The sequence below is a fragment of the Sceloporus undulatus genome, chromosome 2 (assembly GCF_019175285.1).
Source record: "Sceloporus undulatus isolate JIND9_A2432 ecotype Alabama chromosome 2, SceUnd_v1.1, whole genome shotgun sequence".
NCBI lineage: Eukaryota > Metazoa > Chordata > Lepidosauria > Squamata > Phrynosomatidae > Sceloporus > Sceloporus undulatus.
In genome coordinates this window covers 77,455,634-77,474,898 of record NC_056523.1, presented here as the reverse complement: position 1 = coordinate 77,474,898, position 19,265 = coordinate 77,455,634, and the positions used below count along the sequence as shown (strand labels likewise).

Sequence of the window (19,265 nt, the reverse complement as noted above, 5' to 3'; positions counted from 1 at the left end):
TCCTGGGCGAAGGAGCGCAGGCCCTCCGCGTCTCCCCTCTTCCTCCTGAGCCCAGCCCAGCGGAGGGGAGGCATACAGGTGGGAAAAGAGCAGGAGGAGCAGGAGGAGGGTGGCACCGGTGGGTCCAGCCCCCCATTTCCTTGCCCAGGGGCGGGGCCGGGGGCGGGGCCATGCAAATGACGGGCAGGAGAAGCCAATGGACTGAATAGGGTTTGGGCGCTGGATGGGAGAGAAAAGGGGCGAATTGAGGAGAGCGGTGTGGTCGCCCATCGGAGGAGGAGGAGGCTGGGGGCTGTGTCTCCTCCGTGCGCCCCGCTTCTTTCTGCCAAGGAGGCCCCCTATCATTCTTATTACTATTATTACTACCCTTCCTATTATTATTAGTCTTCCTCCAGGCTCCCTCTCCTTTCATCCATATCCCCCCCTCCGTCCCTATTGCCGGTCCCTCGGCCTGCCAGCGGCCAACTTCAAGGCGGAGGACGGAGCAGCCTTGGGCGGCCGGAGAGAAGCCAAAAGTCCAGCTTCTGAAGGAGAAGGAGAAGAAGAAGCAGGAGTCCCGCCTCGGGGGTCCCCCCTCCTCCTCCTCCTCTCCGACCTCTCTCGATGGATTGGCGAAGAGATCTCCTCGGGTCCTGAATTGGAAAGCCGGGATTGTGGAGGGCGCCTCCTTTGATTAGTTGGATCGGAGGGGGATGGCGGTGCCCGGGCCGCTGCTGCTGGTGCCCGTTTGGGGGTGCCGGGCCTAAGGGGTGCCAGGCTCCTTCCTCCCTCCTCTTCCTCACTTGTGGAGCTGGCCGAAGGGGCTGCTCGGGTCCGGAGCCCTCGCGCTCTCTCCAGACGGACGGCGTTGGTCCCATCCGCGACTCCGGCCAGAAAGGTAGGTCTTGGGCGGGCAAGGAGAGCCAACAACAGCCGCAACAAGACTTTGTGTATTTGTATCTCGCCTCTCCCGCAGGATCGAGGCGGCTTACAACAGTAATAAAATACAATCCCCCCCTTCTCCTCCCTGCCTTCCCTCCTCACCGCAAAGGAGGACAAGGCGCCGCCAGATGGAGGACGTTTGCCCCCTAAAACCTCAAGGGGGCAAACGTCCTAAGATGAAAGGTGAAAGCCACGGGGAGTTAAAGCGGGGCCAAACCTCTTCCTCTCTGCCCTTTGAACGCGGGTGCGGACCAAGGCCCGGGACGGCTGTGTATTATTTTGGCTGCGAATGTATTTGATTTCTTTGCAAGGCTTTCTGTCCCGCCTTTCTCCCACAACGGGACCTAAGGCGGGTGAAACCGAAGGGATCGGAGAGGATATAAGGCTCCAAAGGCCCGTCGTCCGTCGGGGAAGGACTGGGGCCAGGAGGCGCAAACTTTGGAGCGGCCTCTTCGACGACGCAAGCCTCCCTGCGAGGATACACACACACACACACACACACACACACACACACACACACACAGGCTCAGCCTCCTCCCCCCCTCTTCTCCCTCAACACAAACACACACAGTAAAAGTGATCAGGAGGGTTCCGGACGCCCCGGTTGTGTTGCACAGAGAGGCGGGATGATATTATTATTATTATTATTATTATTATTATTATTATTATTATTATTATTATTATTATTATTATTATTATTATTATTTCCCCCCAGAAATGCCCACTGGCGCGGAGGAGGGCTCCACTTTCTCGCAGCGAGGGTTGTGTTTTGTGTGTGTATGTATACACTCACACATATACATACATATATATCCATCCATCCCCTCCAGTTCAGTTTTAGAAGCGCCTTGAATCCGTCCCTTGTGGGAGAAAGGCGGGATATAAATCCTTTGAAAGAAAGAAAGCAAGGAAAGGAAATGGAGGAGCCCTTCGGGATGGGAGCCAAGGTGGCCCCGATTTGGGAGAAACCCGAAGGCGCGCTCGGGGGGTCGCAGCGGGGCTGGATCTACACCGCAGCAGTCGTCCGCTTTGATACCGGTATAACTGCTCTGGCTCCATGCTCTGGAATTCGGGGAAGCTCCGCTCTGGTGCCCCAACAGAATCCCTTTCCTGGAATTCCAGAGCATGGAGCCATGGCACTTAAATCACTGCATCTTTAAAGAGTTGGACGAGACCCCCGAGGGCCATCCAGTCAAGCCGGATTATTGGTGCCGACGATCAGGTTGTTTGGAGGCGGAGAGGTGGGAGGCCCAAAAGGCCGGGGCTGGGTCCCCTTGTGGGTCCGCTCCTTCTCTCCTGGGCCGGCGGCGGGGCTCATCTCCGGACTGGAGGGCGAGAAGCGGCCGGGGAAGATGACTTCCCTTCCGCCGCCTTACATTGCCTCGGATTCTCAAAGCCCCCCAAGAGCCAGGCGTTGCCCCGCTCTGGGCCGCTCTCACCTGAGACAGAGGCTGAGAGAGCCCCGCCACAATACACCCCAGCTCCCAGAATTCCATAGCCCCCTCTTGAAGAAAGCGGCCCAGAAAACCCCTTTGAAGGCCCACAACAACACCTCCTTTCCCTCCCCGCTTCCCGCTCGGTTTCTCTGCCTCTGTGAGGGAAAGGCCATCGCAGGGGGCAGAGGGGCAGAGGAAAGGCGGCAGGGTTTTGTGGGGCTGCTTCCCTCCTGCTGCCCTGGCCGGCCTTCCTGCTGCCCCACTTGGCTGCCTCGCTGGCTCCTTTCCCGCCTTTCCCTGGGGGCGAGGCTGAGGCGAGGAGCAGCCTTTGGGCTGAGAAAGGAGCTCGCCTGGAAGAGGGGCATTGACACCCACCAGAACCAAGAGCATCCCGGGACTTGCCCCTAGGGAAACCATCCTTGCCCACAGGAGCTTAATGTTAAGGGGGAAATGCAGCTCCCCGCGGGAATATCCTACCTACCCATAGAGAAACCACACTACCCCATATTACTCTATGGGCAAGTATCCTCCAGTGTTTCCCTGTGGGCAAGGATGGTTTCCCTATAGGCAAGTACTCTCCAAATGCATCTGAGGAAGTAAACTGAAGCCTAGGAAAGCTTATGCTGCCAACTTCTTTCTTTCAGTGAAAAGTGCTGCAAGATCTCTCTACTTACTGATCCTACAGACTGACTACAGTATACTCTTTGAATTCTCTCATTTGTTTTAGTACCTCCCGTTTTTCTCACCCTGCAAAAAGAAGGAGACTTGCTCTGTGGAGGGAAAGTGGAGTGTCCTTCCTTCCCCTCAAAGCGTGTTACTCCTTTCCTGTGAGTCTGAGTGGGTTGATTCACTCACTCCGCTAACATTTGCGCCTCCTCCAGCCCCAGGCCCAACTCCCCAGAGGGAGACCAGGTGTCCTAACCACAGAGGCACCACCAAATGTAGGACAGTCAAGAAAAAACACTCATACAAATATAGATTCATGCTTCTTAGTCAGGCTTCAAACGGAAGACTTTCAGATTCCTCCTGGGCAGAAGGTTGAAATGTAGGACATGTCCTAGAAAAGGAGGACCTCTGGCCGCCCTGTGTGTCCTGGTCAGTAGATCCCTTCTTACAAAAAGTCAAAATCCGCAGTCAGTCAATTTCTATTAGTTAACACTAATTTCTGTTAATTAATACTATTAATGCCAACTTTGTTATGCAAATATTAATTGGTTCACTAATTACTATTACTTAATAATAATAGTGTATTAATTGATCTGACCACCAGGGCTTCCAAAGCGATGTAAAATGACAGATAAGCCACTTTAAAAAAAGCAAAGCAAAGTTAAAATCCATTTTTAAAAAAGGTATTATGCAAAGGGATCTTGCAGCACCTTTGAGGGTATCTGAAAGAGAGAAGTTGGTCCTATGACCTTTCACAGCCTACTTCCTCAGATGCGTTTGGAGGAAGGAGGCTCAAGTCTACGAAAGTTCATGCTACCAGCTTCTTCCAGTTAGTCTCAAAGCAGCGGCAAGATCCTTTTGCATACTGATTTTCCAGACTAACACAGTTATATCTTTGAAAGATCATTATGGAAGCCAAAGCACAACAGAGGTGGAGCCAGAGTGACTTCTGGGGGTCTTGTCTTGGCTGCCCCTCTCACGGTGGGGGAAATGCAGCAGGGCCTCTGGTGAAAACCTCAAATCACAAGCAAGCTCATAACAGAAGAGGGGGTCTGCCAGATACCCCGCGCCAACCAGATATGCTCAAATTTATGACCAGTCTTTTCAGCTTATTGTTGTGTGCCTTCGAAGCATTTCTGATTTATGGCGATCCTAAGGCCAATCTGTTATGGGAAAGTTTCTTCATAGTGGGTTTGCCGTCACCATCCTCTGAGGCTGAGAGAATGTGACTTGCCCAAGGTCACCCAGTGGGTCTCCATGGCTGAGATGGGATTCAAACCCTGTTCTCTGGAGTCCTAGTGTCCAACACTCGAACCACTGCACCACACTCGAACCACTGTGTGAGAGAGACCTGTTGGAAGTGGTCCTTTTGAAAATGGTACACATTGTGTGTCATTTATTTTTTAATTAATACTTTTATTAAACACAATAAAAAAACTTTCTCAGTTAGTCAAGATCCCCTTTTAGTCAGAGTTGTGTTTTTTGAAAAACCACTTAATCAAACTGAGTAATCAAGTAAACATTGCCGCTGTAATGAAAACGCAGGAGGAGGCCGGTATAAGCCAGCAGGTGGCTGCTTTCTTGCTCTACCCTTATCTTGTGTCGCCCCGCTTCCCTCTCGCTGCTGGTGGAAGACACAATTTTCACAAATGAGGCTGAGATCATTGCAAGAGGAGGGGCATTTTGGTGTGGAGGGTGCTTTCCACCCCCTCCATTGCTCCGGTCTGCAATTTAAATATAAAACGTAACGACAGCTAGAACATGGATTTGAATCAAAATTGGCTCTCCCATGCTTTATTCCTTGCACACACAACGCACAGTGTATTTTCACAGGGTAGGGTTTCATTTGGCGCGCTCTTAAAATGGTCTATTGTGATGCAAATGTAAACCTTCTCCAGACTATACTGTCAGTTTCTCTACTACAGTCTATTTTGTGTTAACAACATTTACATCTGTCAGAAAAAGATGAAGGGAAGTGCAAGTAGTTTTTAAAAAAATATAAAAATGTCACGTGTTAAGATGTAAACTTTAGTAAATGGAAATACTTATACACATAATCCATTTTTAACCTGTGCTGGTGAGAATGATTTGAGGAATACCTGGATTATTGGATTCCTAGGGAAAGACTGGCTAGGGCTGCATCTGGGTTATAGAATTAATGCAGTTTGACACTGGTTTAACTGCCATGGCTCAGTGATATGGAATTTTTGTAGTTGAGATTTGTAGTTTTGCAAGACATATAGCCTTCTCTGTCAGAGATCTCTGGTGCCACAACAAACTACAAATCCCAGGATTCCATAGGATGGATGATCTACTCTGTGCCTACCTGTGGGGACATAGTCAGGCATTTTACTGACCTCCCCTCAACTCCCTATCTGTGGAATAGTTGTGCAGCATTGTAGTCACTGAGGGTGAGTCCAGGAGTTTCACAGTGAATCCAGTGGCTGACTGTAGCATAGTTCCACATGTGGATCTCTTACATTTTGCTGTAATATAGAAGATCTCAGCTGGTGTGTTTATGGGGGTGTGGATGTTCCAGCACCTGGGAGCATCCACTGAGAAGGCTCTTTTTTGTGTTCCCACCAGATGCACTTGTGAGGATGGTGGGACAGGGTCTCCCAGAAGATCTCAAAATACCGGTAGAATCATATGGGGACATCCACCTGATGGATCCATCTGATAACCTAGACCCAAGCTAAGGTTGCCTAGAGAAATCTCTGCTCCCCTTCTTCCCAGATGCAAGGCTGTGAGACACAGCTACACACATATCCACTATAACTGACCAGGTAGAACAAACTGTTGTGGGAGGATTATGTCAGTCCGCATAGACCTTCCTAGGAGAGCAAAGTAATAATATTGCAGCGTTTCACTGGGCACCCGAGACTTAGATACAGCTGCAATTCAGTGTGATTTGGTAAAGTTATTAGCCCCCTGCCTTGGCTAGAAGCTGTAAAGAGTTTGCTGGCATCACCCTCCATCCATGGTGCATCCACATATTAGTCATGCAGTTGTTAATACTTTCCTTTCATATTCCTGATTCCCACCCCACACACTCTCTTTTCTGCCTTTCCCCCAACATTTCCTGTACTCTGTAAGCGCCTTTCTCAGGAGGCTCAAATGCATGGGCTGACATTTACAAACTGAAATTGATCAGAGGCACCCCTCTTTTCCTGACCAGATGCACCAGGAGCCAGCCGGAGGGGTCCCTGGCCTTTCCTTTCTCCTGTTATGATCTCAGCTCCAAAGTGGTTGGATTAATCACTGTTTATTTACTGAAGCTGAAAGCTGGCTCTACTTCGTATGTAAAAGGACCCCTGCTCTCCAAGCATGGCACAGTCCTCCCTTGCTAAGCCTCTGTACTGACATTTTAGCCTCTCATCATCAGGGAGACTGAAAGGACAGAGCCAAGGAACGCTTCTGGACAATAGCATTCTCTGGGTTTCTTTGCTTTCCTCTCCCAGCTTTCTGTTCCTCCTGTCTCTTGCACTCCTTGCCTGCTTCTTCTTTTCCTGATATTCTTTCCCTCCTCCTCTCTTTTCCTCTTCTCTCCCCCCCTCCTGCCTCCACCGCTTTTCCTTTGTTTGCCATCTCACTCTCACTGGCGCACACAACAGCAATCCAAATGCAATATAAGGATTTGCCAGAACTATTTCCCAAGGCTGGCAGGGGTTTGCTTTAACTGCAGCCGATTGTAGCTTTTATTTCACAGAGTAATTTGGTTTTTAGACATTCTGCTTCCAGAAGGGCCTGATGTGTATGTGCTGAGTGAAGAATCTCCAAAAGGGGAAGTGCAAATGTGTGCAGAAGGAGAGACAAATAATACAAATATTTACCTAGCGCAAAGGAAATTGCTATGATATATTGCCCCTGGGAAACTTTTAACTCCTGCAATTGTGCTGTATTGCCCACAGCTGAAGAAAGCTGCATTCTCTTGGGGGCCCATCCATTCCTCCAAACATCCTTACTTAGAGCCAGTCTGGATTTGTTTGACTGATTCTAAGGATTTTCCTGTGAAATCCCTGAAGTTTGTTTCTGTCATTAACCCCCACTTCCTTCCATCTTGCCAAAGAGCCAGAGGGGGCAGTGTTGAGTCATTCCCACCCTAAGCATTCCTCACAGTGTGGCAGGATGAAGGGCCTGTGCTTGGGTTTCCTTTCCCTAGGGGTGTGTGTGTGTGTGTGTGTGAGAGAGAGAGAGAGAGAGAGAGAGAGAATTTACAGCAAATTGTTTTGGTGAATGTGAAGTCGAAAGTTTTCACAGCCTGCGTTCATAGTTTTTTGGGCTATGTACTACATTCTGGAAGAATTTATTCCTGACGTTTCACCTGCATCTGTGGCTGGCATCTTCAGAAGGTGTTGGCCACACACTTCTGTATCAACACCCTCTGAAGATGCCAGCCACAAATGCAGGCGAAACACTAGGAATAAATTCTTCCAGAACGTGGCCACATAGCTTGGAAAACCCACAAAAAGCCTGACAATCTCTGTTAAACTGGCTTGTGTGTTGCGTGCCTTCAAGTTGTTTCCAACTTATGACGACCCTAAGGTGAGCCTATCATGGGGTTTTCTTGACAAGATTTGTTTAGAGGAGGTTTGCTATTGCCATCCTCTTGAGACTGAGAGCATGTGATTTGCCCAAGGTCACCAAGTGGGTTTCATGGCCAAGCTGGAATTGAACCCTGATCTCCAGAGTTGTTGTCCAAAACTGAAGCCACTATGCTATACTGGCTTGTTAAACTGGCTACATTGCTAGTAATAAATATGCTGTATATCAGGATGGAAGGAACTTTCTTTCTTTCTTTCTTTCTTTCTTTCTGATACCATGTTAACAGGGGTTGTTGTTGTTGTTGTTGTTGTTGTTGTTGTTGTTAACTGCCTTCATGTCGATCTCAACCCATGACAATACTCCTGATGAGATATCTCCAAGACCCTCTGTTCTCTACTGCTCTGCCCAGCTCTTGAGAGAACATACTCGTGATTTCTTTAATAGAGTCCATCCATCTAGCATGCATCCTCCCTCTCTTTCTTCTTCTCTCCACATTATTATTTTTTTCTAATGATCCATGTCTTCTCATGATGTGTCCAAAGTACGCCAGCCTAAATTTTATCATCCTGGCTTCCAGGGAGATTTCTAGCTTGATCTGCTCTAGGACCCTTTTTGAGCATCCATGGGATCCTTAGCACTTTTCTCCAGCACCACAGCTCAAATGAATTTTCTTTTTTCATTGTCCAGCTCTCACATCCATACACTGTAATGGGGAATACAATGGCTTGTATGATTCTAACTTTTGTGCTCAGTTGTATATCTTTGTATTCTAAGATCTTTTCTAGTTCTTTCATAGCTGCCCTCCTTCTTCAGATTTCCTGGCTGCAGTCTCCATTTCTATCAATATTTGATTTCTATCAATAATTCGTATGAGAACTCTTACTATTTCTATTTCCTCATTGTCTAGTTTGAATTTATGTTAATTCTCTGTGGTCATTGTTTTTGTTTTCTTTATATTCAACAGTAAGCCTACTTTTGCACGTTCTTATTTGATCTTCCTTAGTAATTGTTTGAGGTCTGTGAGGTTTTCTGCTAGTATTATGGTGTCGTCAGCATATCTCAGATTGTTGATGTTCCTTCCTCCTATTTTCACTCCTCCTCCTCCTATGTCCAAGCCTGCTTTTCTTACAATATGTTCTACATATAAGTTGAACAGGTAGAGTGATAAGATGCATCCTTGTCTGACCCCTTTGCCAACTGGGAACCATTCTGTTTCTCCGAGTTCTTTTCTGACAGTAGCCTCTTGTCCTGAATATAGATTCCTCATCAGGACTATCAGATGTGTTGGCACTCCCATGTCTTTAAGGACATTCCATAGCCTTTCATGACCTATGAAGTCAAAGGCTTTGCTATAGTCTATAAAACACATGCTGACTTTCTTTTGGAATTCCTTGGTGCACTCCATTAGCCATCGTATGTTTGCAATGTAATCGCTAGTGCCTCTTCCTATCCTGAACCCTGCTTGGACCTTTGGGATCTCTTTTTTCATATATAATTGGAGCCTATATTCCTGAATTTTGAGCATGATTTTGATTTTGCTTGTGTGGGAGATCAGTACTATAGTCCTATATTTGCTGCAGTCTCTTGTGTCTCCTTTATTGTGGATGGGGATGCATATTAATCACTTCATTAAGGGGAGGACCTTTAAATAACTGGAGAAGTGTTGTTTGTTCAGATGAAGACACATTAGCTATATCTACATAGCAGAAATAATGTAGTTTGACAGCATTTTAACTGTCATGGCTCAATGCTGTGAAATCTGGGAGCTGTAGCTTTGTGAGCTATTTAGCCTTCTCTGCCAGAGAGCTCTGGTGCCACAACAAACTACAAATTGCAGGATTCCATAGCATTGTGCCATGACTGTTAAAGTGATGTCAAACTGCATTATTTCTGCAGTGCAGATGCAGCCTTTGTTTGATTAATTTTAGCATGATGTATAACTGCATCTATATGTGCACACAGTAGAACAGAAAGAAAACAAAAACGGTGGTCTTCTTTGTATGCCTATTGTGACCATATTCCTGATGAGGCAGGGAAGCAAGGCATCAGACCTTATGATCCATTCCTGCATTGTTGATCGTACAGCATGTGCTGTGGGAAGGGCAGGGGAGGACCAGTTTCTTCTGTCTCAACATGAACATGGGTGTGGGGAGAAGGCAGAGGAGGAGTTTGTGCTGCAGTGATCTGCCTTCTAATAGCAATACAACGGCTGTGGTTCAATACCATAGGAGGCATCCAGGATCAGTGCAAAACATTTTTCTGCCTGAAGCAGAACAGCAAATGGTACCCACCCATCAACCCATGCTAAGATGTATAGTACTGTATTTATTTAATAAGACATTGCTATGTCACTTTTCATTCCAAAATTCCCATCAAGGTTTACAATGATGCATAGTATCCAAAGCCAGCCAATTTATTTAGGCAAAAGAGGCAGTTAACCTCCTGTGTACCTTTCCCCATCTATGACAATTAAAAAAATAAATAACAAAACAAAATGTTAACATTTGGCTGCCATTTAGTGGCACCTCCAATATTCTGCTTGTGACAGGTTCTCATTGCCTGGTGGAAGGGCCAGCCCAGGTTGCATCCAAAGGTCCTAACAAAGCTTAGGTAGAACAAAACACTACCTGCTGCCTATGCAGAGGGGAACAATGTCCAGAACTTTAAAAAGCTGGCAGAGCTTCACTCTAAAAGATTTCTGAAATACAAAATGAGGATGTCATGCTGAGGTTGGAGCAAGTTTTGTTTTTTGTAGCTCCAGAGAATAGGACCTAGAGCAATGGATTCAAACTACAGGGAAAGAGATTCCATCTCAACATTGGAAAGAACTTCCTGACAGTAAGAACTGTTTGATAGTGGAATATGCTGCCTCAGAGAGTGGGGGAGTCTCCTTGTTTGGAAGTGTTTAAACAGAGGTGGATGGCCATCTGTTGGGAGTGTTTTGATTGTGTGTTCCTGAATGGCAGGGGTTGGACTGGATGGCCATTGTGGTCTCTTCTAACTCTATGATTATATGATTCTAGTGACCTGAATCACATTGGTAGTTCCAATTAGCAGTCCTGTTGAATGGTGAGTCAACACTTACATAAATCCTACAGATTCAGTTGGTCTGTTCTAGTTGGGTTTACCAAAAGGCTTCAGGCCAATCACATTTCTAAGCTGCAAGAATACCAACCTGGCCTGAAGCTTGCATTCCTGCAAGTGATAACATGACTATCCTCCAAAGACGTCATAGATATAGTAGATATTGCTTACAATGACTGGAACCATATTTTATAATACAGTATGCCCGCGCCATGCGCAGACACATTTTACATTTTATATGCACGCACCCCATTATTTCCTATGGGGCTCGCGCATAGGTGGATTTTCCCTTACATGGCAGGATCTGGAAAGGATCACCGCGTAAGGAGAGGGCCCACTGTACAAAGCCTTGCCTATGCCGTCAGTCTGTATTACACAGGCAAGAGAGCATGGACATGTTGCCATCATAGTATTGGGTGGTTTTGAAAGTGTGCACTGCAGTAGTGTTTCTGGTTGTTTCATACATCTCTTCACATGGTCCATGGTCCATCTCCTTAGACCGTAAAAAATCCAAGCACTAACACCCCCATAACAAATACAGTTAAAATCACTGAGGGGAATCATGTATTTCCTTTCCAGGGAAGGTGGATCAGACCAAAGCCATCCTGTTCCATGGAAGACACGGGGTTCTGGGTGTCACTAAGAGCTGTATATTGTTGTTGTGTGCCTTCAAGTCATTTCTGACTTATGTTGACCCTAAGGTGGACCCGTCATGGGAATTTCTTGGCAGAATTTGTTCAGAAGGGGGTTGCCTTTGCTTTCCTCTGTGTCTGAGAGGGTTCCATGAATGAGTGGGGATTTGGACCCTCATCTCCTAGTGTCCTACTCCAACACTCAAACTAGTACACTATGGTGGCTCTCAGGGTTATGTGTAATATGGCCTATGCCAGTGCTACTCAAAGTGGTGGTCCATGGACCAATGCAGTCCACATGCTATTGGCAACTGATTTGCAGTAAATTTCCAGGAAAAAAAGAAATAGTTAGAGCCAACAGACACAAATATGATACCATTCCCTGACACATTGGAAGAAAGTAATTGCCATTACCCCACATCAGAAAGCCTGAGAAGCACTGGCCTATATCATATTATATCATATACTATGGCAATTTTTCTGGCGTAGCAAACTGCAAAGTTTGTGTATGTGTATGTTTGTGCAGTGTTCAGCTATATTGACATAGTACAGTATATGGGGTAATTTACATTTACAGTGGAGAAACTTGTTTGTAAGCTTCCAACAAACTGAAATGACAGAAAGCAGACAAATTATGCTGTGGTTAGTGGCCCAGGTAGCCATAGGTAACATAAAAGACTGCTTGTGGTATGGACGCCCTTTCCTCTGGCGAAACAGAGGACCAGGAAGCTTTCCGTGGTTCCAGCTAGTGGGGGGGGGGGGGGGGGGCATAGAGTGCAAAAGTGCATTTCATGTTAGGAAGTGGTTAGTATATTTGTGTGTTTTAGCTGAAATGAGAGAAAGCCATGGACAACTTACACTTTGAGATGAACAAAGGTAATGTTGTAAATTACACACAACTCCATCCCCTCTGGATTCTGGCTAGCCACTTTCATAGGGCCCCTGGCACTCTATTGAGGAAGGCCTGTCAGTTTTTTTCCAGCTCAGAGCCCCAGTGGAACTCAGCTGGTCTGGTACACACCAACTGCTTTTTTTTAATAGTCCTACTTTTAAGGAAGATTTTTTTGTCTTCTCCCCACCCCCACCTCACTTTTGTCCTTTAAATAATTAAGTCCAGATTTCTCCTGACTGGAGAAATTTACTGTACAACTGTTCCTTCCCCTGGTTCACTGCCTTTCCCTGCTCAGCAGGAGGGCAGAGAGGTAGCATGCTTAGCAGGAGTCACAGCAGCTCCATCCTTCTCTGCCCCTCTGTGTCTGCTAGGAAGGGGCACTCTTTCTAGTGGTGGGGGGAACCCCTAGTGGGTGGGCTGCTGTCTCTGGCAGTCATAGGATGAGGGCTATAAGGACTCTTTTCATTCCTGGAAGGAGACGACTTGATTACTGCCCCTCAATCAAACCCTGTTTATTTTACCAAATGAGAGCCTCATGTGAGCTTGTTAATTGCAGCAGGCCTGGCATTCATTCCATCTGCGTGCTCTTTCCAACTACAGTGGGAAATTCTGATGCTTCAGTGGTAGAAAGGAGCAGTGACCCTGGATGGAGTTCAGTGGATGAAAAGGCCCACAAGATGTAATTGAGCAGAGCTTGGGAAATGATCGTTTAACGGAGTATAGCTCCCAGAATCCCCAGCCAGCATGGCCATTGGAGAATTCCAGAATTGTTATCTTTGCAATTAATGTTTCTAAGCATGATACTGGTATCAAACCTATCACAGTTTTCTTGAAACTATCAATATTGACACGTATCACTCATTAATTCTTGGTGATACCTATGGCTATACTCAAGCATACAGATTCAGAAAGGTTGATGTTATAAATGTTACTTGAAACTCACACATTGACTCACTCATTGCTTGGATACCTTGTCACCCAAGAAGGAGGTGAGTGTGGGACACAGAAGAAGGGAAAATGTCGTCTCTCATTCCAATGAGCTCTACGTTCTCTATGGCATGCTCTATAGTTGTTTTCTTTTTCTCCCTGCAATCTTTAGGATGGGAAATATTTGCAGAACACTAAGACTCATTCAGGGTTGAAAGCTCACAAGCAAACCCAGAAAATAGAAAAAGGCTGACTCATCAAACACAGAGGGAAACAAAAATGGGTTGAAGTTAGTCCGAATAATTTTTCTAGAAGGTTATCCAAGGTGTGAGTTGTGTACTATAATAAACTCAATACTGACCAGAGAAGAAGCCCACAATTGTAAAACTGGATGAGGGCAAACAAACTGAAACTCAAGCAAGACAGAGGTGCTTCTGGTCAGTCAAATGACAGAGAAGGGCTCTGGGCTTGGGATAAACTCCCCAAGAAAACTTGGCTTTGCCATCAGGAGTTAGTCTTGGTTTTAGCCTTGAACTTGGTTTTGACAATAGCCAGGAGTGCACTCTGGAGACCAAGATTCAAATCCTGGCTCGCCCATGGAACCCACTGGATTACCTTGAGCAAGTCACACTCTCTCAGTCTCAGGGGAAGGCAAAGGCAAACCTCCTCCGAACAAAATTGTGCGAAGAAAATACCGTGATTAGGGGTTGCTGTAAGTCAGAAACAACTTGAAGGCACACAACAATAGGGTGAGCATTCAGCCAGCTCGTATTGCAACTGCACCCCTTCCTGGACCTAGCCAATGCATTTCCTTGCAGATTTCCCATTATTCTGGAACTCTCTCTCCGATGAGGAGGTGGGCATGCTGGACTAGAACCTAGTCTTTTTGGCAGGGGATAAAGACGTCTTCCTTCATACTGGAAATTGTCAGTTTGAGTAGTTTTAAGTGGTTGGATGCTTATTTCCTTTTACTGCTGAGTTTGAAATGTGTGTTGAAGCTGTTTGTATTCCTTAACAGTACAGTATTTCTATTTTTGTTCCATTGTCTTTTCTGTTAGGTGCCTTGAGTGCCATTATTCACAAAAAGGCCGGATATAAATTTAATCAATCAATCAATCAATCAGTCGACAATCAGTGAGAATCAAATAATAAGAAAAATGAGATTGAAGTCCAGAATTTTGTGAACTCCAACAGTTTATACAAGTTGGCCCTCACTGTATAATACAATAGGATTGATTTGTGTTATATTTTCTCCACTGGGTTCATTCACATTGAGAGAAAAAAGTACTTGCTCATAGAGAAATGTAACGCATGAGCCAAATGGTAACTGGTATGGGTTTGTCTTCCAGTTAAAACAGTGGCATTTTTGATGGCCCTCTGATCCTAGATCATGAATATTCCGTAATGACAAAGAATGAGGTGAAAAGAGACTTGTGTTTCAGAAACATGATACAGTGTGAACCCAATTTGATGGAGCCCAGTTCACCAATAAGAGAGAGGTGCACTGCCTTTTGGGTATTGCCATGTCGGTGTCTGTCCAAAGCAGGGTTGGGCTGCTTCAAGCAGCCACATGCATCTATGAATCTCAACCAATCATGTCTGTCCTTCTGAATCCTGCCCTCCACCATGTCCTCAACACCCTTTCAAATCTTGGTGGCTCCAAATGACTAATGCAATAATGATTTGCCATTTTCTCACACCCCTCCCCATTTGCCCTGGTCTGATTTAGGTCCATGAGTGTTTCCTCCTTACCCAACCACCTGAACTGGAAGTGAACATTTATGCATTTCCACCTGTCAAAAAGTACTTCCACAATTCTAAAACAGGCTGAAGAGGGGGAGAGGAAAAATGGGGTGAAATGTATCGGTGAAAGAGACTCTCTTTCCCACTCAAAAACTAGAACTTAAATCCACTGGTTAGTGCCATGTATGATAGACCCAATGAATCAACGAGAACTTTGTAAAACAATACTTCAGTTGATTCATTGTGTCTGCTCTAGTTGTGTCTGCTCTAGTTGGGAGTAATAATTGAAATACAGTCTAGCTATTTAGATAACTGACAAGGGCCATTGGGGAACAGGATCATATATTTGAAGTATAGATTGGTACATTTTTAAGCCAGCATGTTTTTCCTTCTAGAAGTTGGTCAGATGAATCCAGTGGCCTTAAAGAGAAGGGAAAATTCAATTGTTCAGCAAGTCTCATATTCCATTCATCATAACAATGCTTCTGTCTCCTCTTTCTTCCTCTCTTGTAGATTGCTTAAGAATTCTGCCTGGAGTTGGGATCAACGGCTCTCTCCACCATGCCCTTGGTTGGCTTTTTGCTCTGGGCCATCCTGCTGTTTGTGGGTTGGTGGCCATCCTATGCCAAGGATTACTTGTTTGCTACACCAAGGGTGCAACTCACTTTCAAAGGTAAGGCCTATTCTCTAGGTTGAAGGAGCATTATTCTGTGGTGGTGGTCTTATTTGGGTTACTCTTTCTGGTAATCAGTGGCTGGGTGAAAGTCCTATATCTAGCATATTCAGGTTCACAGGGCCAGCCCTATCATAGGGAAAAGTGGAACAGCTGCTTCAGTGAATTTAATATGTCATGAAAAGGAAGAAAATTGTTTTTTGGTTGGTTTTTTTGCTGCCAGGATTGGGGAGAAGAGCTTGTTCCTATCTCACATACCAAAGTAACTTGGCTAGCTTTGGATACTGGGCATCCTGACTCTGGGGGTGGGAAAGATGGAGCACCAGTGGCTTCTCACTCACAAAGCAAAATGTCACGGCACCACCCTGCAGCTTCATCATAATGGCCATTCCCAGTCTTTCCAGGAAAGCTATCCTCAGCAGCATATTGCCTTGAGATCACTGCCATGAGTAGTGCGAAGGAGACTTTATCTGGAATAGGTTTGAAGAAGCCACTGGGCTGCCAGCCTGCATCAATCAAGCACATGATGTGTTTCACTTCAGTTTCTCTCTCCATCTGGAGATAACTGGCCCTGCAGCTTATGGAGTTTCCTTGGATTTTTGTAGAGTCAGGCTCCATGGCTGCCATTACAGTCAGCTGATTGACAGCTCAGTGAACCCAACCTGCCATGTGTGCTGCTGAGAAAGAGTTGGCAGCATGTCACACATTAAACCCCTAGGAAGGGACTGCAGTGCTTCCATGAATCCTCCTCCTGCCTGGACAGAGGAGGGGACAGGTGTTGAGGGAGGTCCCATTTCTAAAGTTTCTGGGTTAGCTGGTGTGAGGCACTGAGGTAGCAGGTCAGCCTCAGAGGTAGGAGGCTAACATGATCAGCCTTCATGAAAACACTCTTGCTGAAACATGCAAAACCAAAGATGCAAACTTACAGGTTTATGTGTCTCCAACAGCACCACTTTTGTTTCTCCTGCATGATTTTTTTTTACTACCTTTGCCTAATGAAGAAGCCAGTGAGTTTCAAAAGGGAGCATAATGTTTTTGTGCTTTCTGGTTGGCCTACTAAAGGTGCCAGCTTGTGTATTTTGGAATTAATTTAATGGCCAAAACAGCTGCCCCTACAAAGAAACACCAGTATACGACTGTTAACTAGGAATATACTGTGTTTGTACTATAGACACCCATCTCTTCTTAAACTCCCTTTCCCTTCAGGAATATTGACAAATGTGCATCTCAGGCTGCAACCTCTGGGAGGAATCCTGCTTATGCTGGAATAATGGTCTTTTATGCTGTCAGCTTTCTCTCCTGATAGAGACAGTTTTGTTTTGTTTTGTTTTTTTAAAAAGCACAGTTGTGATTTTAGCACCATCCTTAATCATTACAGCACCTGTGGCCATTTTACCCCCTCTGTCCTCCCCCAACTGCCCACACTGCTCCCCACACCACCTACACCATGCCCTGCACCTGCTAACGACTGCAACCTCTGTGTTTGCCAGGATCATGGCATATTACATAGATGCTTCTCCCCTCATTGATTTTGAGTTTTGCCCTATAAAATTGCATGAAAGTGGGCAGGGCATCAGAAGATTTTGACAGTGGGGTTTCTAAAAATAACAGGAGTGAAGACCCATTTCTCTTTTTCACCTTACAGAATGATGTGATGCTTAGCGGTCTTGATGTATTTATCTTGTGGTTATCATCATTTAGGAGGGGAGGTTGAGATTTGAAAGTGATGGTCTCCATTGCATGGTCATTTGAAGTGCAAATAACTTCATTTGTGCTTGGCTTTTTCAAGAAGCTTAAGAAAGATTCATTTGCAGCAAATATGAATTGGCCTGTACCTAATGTGTGAACGCACTTGTTTGAGAGCCATTGTCTTTTTGAAAATTGTTTGATGTGATATTTTAAGGAAGTGTACACACACAAATTGCAATTCTGGGGCTATTTTTGTTCCTTCTGGGTTATCATAAGTGGGTTTGTAATAGTCCCATGCTAACAAGATGTTGGGTCTGGCAGTGCCAGGAGAAGACCATCTAATGATGGAGGACTGTGGGCTTGCTATTAAATTCAGCAGAGGAGAATTCACATGTTTGTGAACTATAATTGCGGCCAGTCTGGAGGATGTTCTGAAACCATAGTGATGGTGATCTAGAGCAAAGCCACATTTTAGCCATGCCTGGCCTGCTTCCTCTGTCACACTCTCATCCAGGTAGAGAAATAAACAGAAACAAGCATAGTTGCTGCTCTAAATATTCTACCCATAATCAGCAACTGGGGAAGGTAGGTAGTCATGCTAATTTACTGTGCTGGATTGTGTTAAGAATTACGACCAGATGATACATATGAGGCACTTCAGACTCTTGAAGTGCTATACAAATGTCAAGTATTGTTGTTACATTACTCTAATCAAGTACTTGTTCAGGAATTTGCAGTGTTAAGTTATGAATGTAAAGGACCTGTTCCATTCATATCCTTTGCAATGCAAAGAAAGAATGTTTCATTTTACTTTTGATCTTTGGCTAAAAGGAATTTGAAAAATGGCAGTTTATCATAAGGGGATGAGTTAGTGATGGAAAGACAGGCGTTCTTATGCATCCCTGCTCATCCTAACTTTGCTAGTCATGTCAATAACAAATATTTTCATTAGCCAAGGATGGTTAGCTATTTGTCAGTGGGCTAAATTCTGACAGACGTGAAGTTTTTTGGTGCGCCTTCATGTCCTTTCTGATTTATGGCAACCTTAAGGTAAACCTATCATGAGGCTAGTCTACACAATCAAAATACTCCTGATTCCAGTCGATAGAGTGTGATCCAGCCACACATAATTTGCAGGAGTTTGGCTTTTTGTGTGAAAACCCCTCAAAAAACCTCCTAATGTCTGCAGAAAAAGGCTTTTTACAGGAGTATCCATTGAAATCCGCAGAAATATGCATTATCACACATATGTCCACTTTGCATGCATTTGGATGGCTGCACATTTTCTGCAGAAGTAGGGTGAAGAGATGCAGATAGATGCAAATTTGTGCAAGAAAATGAAGACAATTAACCGTTGATGTGAATATATGGAAATGGTCTGCAATGCAGATGATACATTTAAGTGTAGACTAGCCCATGGCTTCTTTTGCCCAAGATTTGTTTTGTGTGGATTTGTTTTTGTCTTCCTCTGAGACTGTGGGTTTCATGGCTGAGCAGGGATTCAAGCCCTGGTCTCTCAGAGTCCTAGTCCAACACACAAACTATGACACCACCCTGGCTCTCTCATAATGATGTTGATTTTCTCTAGTGGTGATATACTGTGAGATCTTCCTCCTGGCCCTTCTTGATTTATGTACAGTAGTTGTTTTTTAAAGGCTCTTTTTATCCACTTTCAGTGAGTCAGGAAAAGACTAGCCCAACACTCATAATTATATCAAGCCAACATTTAAAATTATCTGGATTTAATTCTGTAATACTTTTTACTATTCTTCCAGTGCACTCCTGTGCAATTTATGTGTCCCACCAAACTGATGGCAGGCCGCTTGCAAAGTGTGAAGCGCCACCTGTAATTTGGTGCACTTCTTCCTTTTGCTACCTACTTAGGACTGTAAAAAAAGTTAAACGGTCAAGCATATGGAAAGCCGAATACAGAGCTATGCTTGATCTGAGATATTAGGCATGCCAGTCCTTTCCAGTCTTTCATCCTCCGGATCTTTTGAACTTCAGCTCCCAGAAATCCTCATTGTTATCCTTGTTATGGAAATGTACTTGCTATT

At 45.2% G+C, this 19,265-nt stretch overlaps 1 protein-coding gene across 2 annotated transcripts in view; it reads left to right on the top strand.

Moving 5' to 3' along the window:
- The first annotated feature begins 230 nt into the window (after positions 1-230).
- Positions 231-19,265, top strand: part of SEMA3F (semaphorin 3F) — a 170,581-nt gene continuing 151,546 nt past the window's right edge. For both annotated transcript variants that reach the window (XM_042451542.1, XM_042451541.1), the window contains exons 1-2: positions 231-877; positions 15,360-15,519. In XM_042451542.1, coding sequence (XP_042307476.1) covers positions 15,408-15,519 — 112 coding nt within the window. In that variant the 5' untranslated portion in view covers positions 231-877; positions 15,360-15,407. The remainder of the gene's footprint in view (positions 878-15,359; positions 15,520-19,265) is intronic.